The 7871-nt window shown below is 43.9% G+C and overlaps 1 protein-coding gene across 1 annotated transcript in view; it reads right to left on the bottom strand.

Annotated features, from left to right (window-relative positions):
- hdac2 (histone deacetylase 2) overlaps positions 1–7871 on the bottom strand; it is a 17583-nt gene that overhangs the window by 6958 nt on the left and 2754 nt on the right. The window contains exons 2-7 of the mRNA XM_015386789.1: positions 5583–5695; positions 5316–5433; positions 5161–5235; positions 2131–2269; positions 360–501; positions 148–240 (exon numbers count right to left, since the gene is read on the bottom strand). Of these exons, the coding sequence (XP_015242275.1) occupies positions 148–240; positions 360–501; positions 2131–2269; positions 5161–5235; positions 5316–5433; positions 5583–5695 (680 nt within the window). The remainder of the gene's footprint in view (positions 1–147; positions 241–359; positions 502–2130; positions 2270–5160; positions 5236–5315; positions 5434–5582; positions 5696–7871) is intronic.

The raw sequence follows: 7871 nt of genomic DNA, 5'->3' as shown, positions 1-7871 counted from the left end.
GTTCAGTCTGCAGTCTTTCTAACCATCCATAGATACACTGCCTCTAAGAGTTTTCCTTTTCTTTGATTCTGACAGATTGGGACACATTTAGGAGGAAAAGGTCTGACTGACTTGTCAAAACATCTAGTTTTTTTTTTTTTTACTTACAGGTTTGAAGATTTGTTCGTAGGACTCGTCATCGATGCCGTCCCGCAGTGGGAAGTTGACAGCGTAATATTTGCCTTTTCCAGCTCCGATGTCCTACAGCAGAACACAAACCAACATCCCGATCAGCCTCTGATTCCCACACAGAGCAGTGACTCCATCAACCAAACTCGCAGCTGGGTTTTCTGCTTTGATTCCGGTGATCTGGCGCTCACTCTGAGGTCTCCTGTTCCCGGGAAGTATTCCCCGTATTTATGGAAGGACACAGTCATGACTCTGTCTGTGGTGTAGAAGGCCTCCTCTACTCCATCTCCGTGGTGGATGTCTATATCAATGTAGAGCACCCTCTGGTGGTACCTGGGCAAAGGCGCACCACAAACAGGCCTGGAATAAGTTCAGAACTTGGAAAATGAAAACCACTGAATAAAGAAAATCTAGTATCACCCGATCCAAGAGTTGAAAATTTAACACTAGGACCCCCAGAATTCTACTATTCAAAAAAAGAGAAAATTAAAAACAATCCACAGGACTTTTTGTCCAAGTTTGAAGACGTTTCAGTCCGTGTATCTTTTGGTCATTTGATTTTACTTTCAGAAACAGGAATTAAAAAAACAAAAACAAATGGCGATTAGACTTTTGTTTTAAAATGCAAAACAGAAAATTGAAATTCAAAGCGTTTCTCATTGTCAAAAAGGGAAAAGTTATATATCTATATATATATATATATATATATGCTTATAGCTTTGTAGGAGACATTAAGTGAGATGATGTTGTTGGGAACTTCAGTCATTCAGGGTACAGTTGCATCTACATCTTAGATTTTATTCTTGTTTCTGCTAAGTCATAACAAAGTTAAACTTTAAGTTAAACCTAAACTGAAGTACCATTAGTGTAAGTTTGTGGTCTAACAGTTCTATTTGCTTTACTGCCTCCTTTTATGATGTCTTTACCCCTTATAGTTTATATTCCAGTACTAGTCACTCTTATTTTATTGTTTAATTAATGTTAAGCATTTTGAATTGGCTCCAATGCACCTAGGCTTTCTTGCTTCTTCCCTGCAAGCCAATAAGTTTCAGACTCCATCACTAGATGAACAGAGGACATCCAAAGCTTTAGTCAGGTAGGTTTAAACTATAGTTATAAGATATTACCTGGCACAAAGTGAATTATTCAAAAAAAAAAGAAGTTATTAATTGAAAATGTTTTTTCAAGTTATTATCTTCATCAATATTCAAAAAAGGGAGAATTGGATGAAAGGCTGATTTGTTACAATTTATTGAAAACAGGTCAATCCTTTTTCAACAGGGTAAAATGTCATTCAAAATGGCCAACTTCCTGTGGGGTTTTCCCCAATGGCTTGGGGCTGATAGTTTAAATTATTTAAATTCTTGGGAGCGCCATTGTGAAATTAGACCCCACCCACAAAATACTGCTCTGGATTCCTGTTTGGGTTTGGACTAGGATCATCACTTGCCATTTTGGTGCAGATCTGATTATTAATGAGGAAATGAGAGCCAAACGTATTTCAAGGCAAAATGCCTCAATTTGCCAGATTTCCATGGCAACAGTTTTAAACTAAAACCATCTGTGCTTTAAATGAAGTTAGACCAACATGTTTTCTGCTTTCTGACCGAGTTTCAAGGTGATGAGATTAAAAATGAGAGAAAAGGACCCTCCCAAGTAAAAAAGTGACTTTCGGTTTTCCCCATCTCACATTAGGGGGCGCTGTGGAGCCATTTGGCCACACCCATTTTGAATTCCAAAAAATTCCTTAAATTTTCACAAGGGGACAATTTACTACCAAGTCTTGAGAGTTTTTGAACATGTCAAAGCCTCCAAAAAGCCGGTTCTTTTGTAAAGAGAAAAATAATAAACGGCACAGATATAATAGGCCTTTGCAGCGCTGCTCGGGCCTAACAAAAAATAAAAAATCCCTAAATAAGGCGGGTGTCTTTACTTCATAGAAATTCTTGCTGCTGAACTTACTTGAGCAGCTCCAAAATAGCCAAGACGATGTCGTTGACGTAGCAGAAGCCTGAGGCTTCAGACTTCTTAGCGTGGTGGAGACCTCCAGCCCAGTTCACAGCGATGTCCGTCTGCTGTCGGTTCAACTTCACCGATCCAGCTGAGCCAAACAGAAGCAGGTTAATGTCACAGGAAGCAATGTGTCATGTAGATACCGTTTCAAAAGATCGAAGGATGTTTCTGTCCCTGCAAAGACTCTATCAGGAGGTGTGTCCATTTGAAGGGAAATTCAGACCACAGAGTTTGTTCCATCTTCTATTCCTATTTATCCGGGGTCGGGTCGCGGAGGCTGCAGTCTAAGCAGTGACGCCCAGATTTCCCAATCAACACGCCCCCTCCAGCTGCTCTGGGGGGACCCTGAGGCGTGTCCTGGGCCTTCCACGAGGCCTCCTCCCAATAGCACATGCCTGGAACACCTCCTGAGGGAGGCGACCAGGAGCTGAGCCACCTCAGCTGGCTCCTTTCAATGTGGAGGAGCAACGCCTCTACTCTGAGCTCCTCCCGGGTGACTGAGCTCCTCACCTGATCTGGAAGGGTGCGCCAGGCCACTCTGCGAGGGAAACTCGTAATCTCGTCCTTTCGGTCATTACCCAGATCTCATGACCATAGGTGTGTGTGGGAACGCAGACCGATCGGTAAATTGAGAGCTTTGACCCCCGACTCGGCTCCCTTTTCACCAGGAGAGTCTGATACAGCAACCACATTACTGCCTGCGCCGCACTGATTCGTCTATTGATCTTCATCCGTCCCTCACTCGTGAACAAGACCCTGAGATACTTGAACTCCTCAACTTGAGACAAGGACTCTCCACCAACCTAAAGAGGGGAGTCCCCCTTTCTATGGTGGAGAAACATGGCTTTGGATTTGGAGGTGCTGATCCTCATCCCGGCCGCTTCACACTCGGCTGCAAACCACCCCAGTGCACGCCGAAGGTCCTGGTTTGATGAGGCCAACAGGACAACATCATCTGCAAACAGCAGAGATGATATCCTGAGGTTCCCCACACTGGACACCCTTTGGTCACTGGCTGTGCCTAGAAATTCTGTCCATAAATGTAATGAACAGAGGCCGTGTCGAAGGGCAGCCCTGGCAGAGACCAACATGCACAACAGGCTCCTGCTGCAGTCATACAGAGAGCAGACAGCCTTTAGAGGGCACCGGACCCCATACTCCCGCAGCACCCCCCCACCACAGGGCACCATGAGGGACACAGTTGAAAGCCTTCTCCAGATCCACAAAACACATGTGGACTGGCTGGGCAAACTCCCACGAACCCTCGAGCACCTGATGAAGGGTACAGAGTTGGTCCAGTGCTCCACGACCGGGATGAAAACTGCATTGTTCCTCCTGGATCTGAGGTCCGACCATTGACCGGATCCGCCTCTCCAGCTCCCTGGAGTAGACCGTACTGGGGGGGTTCAACCACTTTTAAAAAAAACAAAAGTACAAAAAGCATAAAATACTAACAACAAACTAAATTGAAACCAAAAATAAAAACTGAAATAAGAACTTGACATTTAAAGGTGCAGTAGGAGATCTTTTCCAAGGCATTTTTTAGCACGTGGCTTAAAAATCTCCCCACAACCACTCTGCAAGCAGTGAAATAGAAGGTCTGGAAGTGAAAGTAAAATAAATGGTCCCCGCTACAGTGAGAAATCAATGAATAACCCCAACCAATCACAAAAGACGGTCCGTTGTACACGATTGGTTCCTGACACGTCGATCATGGTCGCCTGCTTGTCCCTCCCCCCTGTGCGCGTACCCTGACACATGAATGAATCGACCCCCCAACGCCCGTGCAGGACGCCATGGCTGGAAGCTAGCCACCGTTATGCTACGTTCACACCTAAAGCAGCAAGAGCAGCAAAAACGTGCGTGCTGCTTAATTTTTGATGCTTGTACAAGTTTAGTTCTGACGCGCGACTGAAGCATCTTGGCTGCGCGGAGGAAAAGTGGATCTGATGCCCGTTGGGCGGAGCTACCCTATCCTTTCTTTGCCTGTAACAATGGCAGCTATATCTCCTGTCATGAGTGGGTAAAATGTAGCTTGAATTTTTTTTGAAGTGAGAAAGTCCACCTGAGAACATCGTCAGTGCATTATTTCTGTCAGACCACCGTACACTGGCGGTGCGATGTCACTGGGAATCCCATTCAACAGCAGACTAGGGCCCGGTCGTCTCTTCGCGGTTGGCTGCGGCGGCTGGAAGGTGTTTTTCATGTACGTAATCCAAACTGCAGGCACCAGGATAATAAAAGTGAACATGTTTTGCCAGCAGATTTCAGCATTTTAGGTTAATTTAGGCGTTAATAAACTGTTTCAGAGGACTGATTATAGAGCTCCGCATCATCAGTGCTGCTCTAGACGCGTTGCAGACAGCATGCGCGTTCATGTGTTTTAAAGGTGTGGTTTCAAGAGGTGGTCTGAAGGGAGAGGCATGGTTGTGTATGTTTAAAAATATAGCTTGCTGTAGCCGTTTTTTTCCCCCAAGATCTCCTTCAGCACCTTTAAACAAATTTGAAGTAAAAAGAAATGAAATAACTTTTCAGGATGAAGTTGATTTTCTTAGTTTCAAAGTGGCGTCCTCTCAGAGTGGGGGCGGGCCTTAGGTGACCAGAGTGTAAATGATGACTGACACCTTCAGGCGGATGGTTAAATATTTTCCAGGTGTGGCATTCAGGAACTGTCTGAACTATGAATGTCTTCTAAGGAAAGTCGATATTCTGTTTTTATGTGATTGGTTTTGAAAATATTTTTCAGTTTAAACATTTCTTCCTTACAGTTTTAAGATAATTTTACTGAACAAACTTTATGGCTTCAGTTTGGCTCCGATCCTTCAGACCGTTGATAGTTTAGCTCTGACTCTTGCTGCTGATGCCGTCTCCACACAGCCTCCTGATTGGCTCTGGCACCTCTTTGGGAAATGTTCAGACCTTTGATTCTTTCTATTCCTGCCATTGAACCTTACTTCTAAAAAAGTAGCCCAGACTCACCTGCAGACCCCCCCGCAGACAGCTGGCAGAACTCAAACAGGCCATCGAACACGGGGCAGTCCTCCCCCACATTGACTGGCAGGAAGCAACAGAAAAACCACAGTGACTTTTCCAGAACGTCCAGCTGGTCTCCAAACATCATGATGAAAACTCACAGCGCTGCATCTGCTTGCTGAACTCGGACATGTTGTCTGGCCGTATGGATCGGAGGAACTTGATGTAGTCGTCGCTGTGGTACTTTGTCATCTCGTCTGCGGTGGCCTTGTGTGGTCGCTGAGGGGCAAACGGAGACAAACAAAACCTTAACACTACGTCACCATTACAGCTACGTCTATAATGTCGCTTCATCTCTCAGACTCATCAGCTTGTTTTAATTGAGAAGAAAAGACTTGAAGTGCTGATTGGAGCTGCTGCAAACGTACGTAAACCTCCATTTTTCTGTACAGTCCGTAGTTCAGGAGCAGGTTGTGAGTCATCCGGATGCGATGCGGCTTCATAGGATGGCCTTGTCCATAGTAATAGTTCCCAATGTCACCTACAGAAACCATACGGATCAGCTCAGTGTTAAACCCAATCATCATCTCTGTCCAGTCGATGCCATGAAGGGGAGGAGTTTCAAAATAAGCAGTAGTGGTGATTTACTGAGGAAAGTGTTTAAATGCAGACAGATGCATGGATGAACTGGAACTGAGCTTAATTGAACAGGTAAACAGCTCTACCGAGCTATTCTTTAAAATAAACAAACTGACTTTTCTAAAAGATACTTTTGGTAAATCAACATCTGTTAATAAACATTTGGAACATAAAAACAACTTTTAATGAACTGCAAATGACTATGTATGTATGTATACATGAATGATTATTGGGGGTGGAACGGTTCACAAAATCCACGGTTCGGTTCGGTTCACGCATTCATTGTCACGGTTTTCGGTTCGGTATATGTTTATTGTTACACCGAAAAATAATAAAAACTTATAAAAATTAATGAAAACATTTTTTTTTATTAAATTAATGAATTGTAATTATTTTTAATGATTCGCAGAAACCCTGGATCATTTCCGTATGTTTTGCTGCTTTGAATTTAATCATCTGGCGCATGCTCTCTACCATCTCCAAGGGACTCAGAGGGGAGCGGACGGGAGCCACAGTGGAGGCTGTATGCTTTGCTTTGAGCAGCTGGTCTGGAGCGCAGCGGGGGTTGCTGACGGAGTATGAGGGATTTCGGGGTTAGCATGATGTTGGTCATGTTGCTGTTAGCATAAACAAAACGTGTTGCACAATGCTTGCACAATGTTGCACTTTTATCCACAACTTTCTTTCCGCCGTCATCGTAGGTCACTCTAAATGCAAAGTGGTCCCATACAGCAGACCTATAAAGTGCTGCTGACGCGTCTTCCAACTCCTGTTCTTTCCCACTCGCCATACCCACACAATTCTCCACAACAACTGATTTTTTCCCCTGCTACACCCGGCTACGCTGCTTCGCTTCTTCTTCTTCTTGTTTACTACTGGTGGTTGGCTTTGGTCGCAGTACCGCCACCTTCTGCTCTGGAGTGTAAACGCTTCCCCTATGAGAAAAAGGAGCAGCGCATGAACCGAACGAAACACACGCGAACCGAACCGAGACAGTCGAACCGAACGGTTCTGACAGTTTTCATAAATCGTCCCATCCCTACTACACATATATACATATATATATCTTGATATCTATGTATATATGTGTAGTAGTAGCCATTCAAAATGTGTATATATATATAGTAGTAGTAGTAGACTAACATTTAAATCATGACTCACTCTCACAACAGAAAATTTTACATCTGTTTTATGACCATTTATAGGACTCTTCCATCTCTAAAGTTAGACCTCCACTTGGGAAATCAGATCACAATCTTAATTTTTCCTGCTCAGATTATAAGCCACTTTAGAAAGAGACAAGCTGCATTAAAAAGAGCTGTGAGGAGATGGTCACAGGAAGCTGAAGAATCCCTGTAAAGTTTTTAGAGGTTACAGACTGGGATCCACTGTCAGCTACATGGAGAGGACATCAATGCAATGACTGAGTGCGTGACTGACTTCATAAACTTCTGGGTAAATAACCCCATTCCTACCAGAACAGTGAAATGTTTATGTTGTTATAGATGAGTAACAATAGTTCAGTGGGTGAAATGGACGTACAGAGAAGTTCAAACCCCATAGACACCTCCTTTCTCTGCAAATCTCACAATCTCTCTGGAAGTCTCCTGAAATCGATAGTTGTTCACGGTTGCTTGCGAGTCGGATACGGCGAGTGAGCGCTATCAAGCAATACAATATTTTGTGCATCATGTGCGGATTAGAACTACTTCAATTGCCCAGAGAGATCGGGGGTTGAGGATGAGGTTGCTTGTGAAACCTGTGCAGCGTTTCTGTCCAAAGCGATGCTCTGTTCAACCAGCATTCCAGGCAACTGGTTGTCAGACCAGAAAAATAAGTCAGTAAGTTTCGCTTTACTCTTTCATAGTCACCTAGTTACCACTCAAAGCTGTGCATCCTGTGAAATAGGTTGAATCCTCCAGTAAAAAATGAAAATATAAGACTCATTTTACAGCAGAATCTACTAAAGTATATCCATGTCTAGTGACAGTGAAGAATGATGAAGTGTGTATGTATGGGGCACGGTACGGGTCTGTTGTCTTCAGATGCGGACTGGAGGCGGTTATATTTTGTATATT

Source organism: Cyprinodon variegatus, unplaced genomic scaffold (genome assembly GCF_000732505.1).
Source record: "Cyprinodon variegatus isolate N-32 unplaced genomic scaffold, C_variegatus-1.0 Scaffold378, whole genome shotgun sequence".
Lineage (NCBI taxonomy): Eukaryota > Metazoa > Chordata > Actinopteri > Cyprinodontiformes > Cyprinodontidae > Cyprinodon > Cyprinodon variegatus.
Note: the sequence above shows the minus strand (reverse complement) of the source record. Positions and strands in the feature narration are given on the sequence as shown.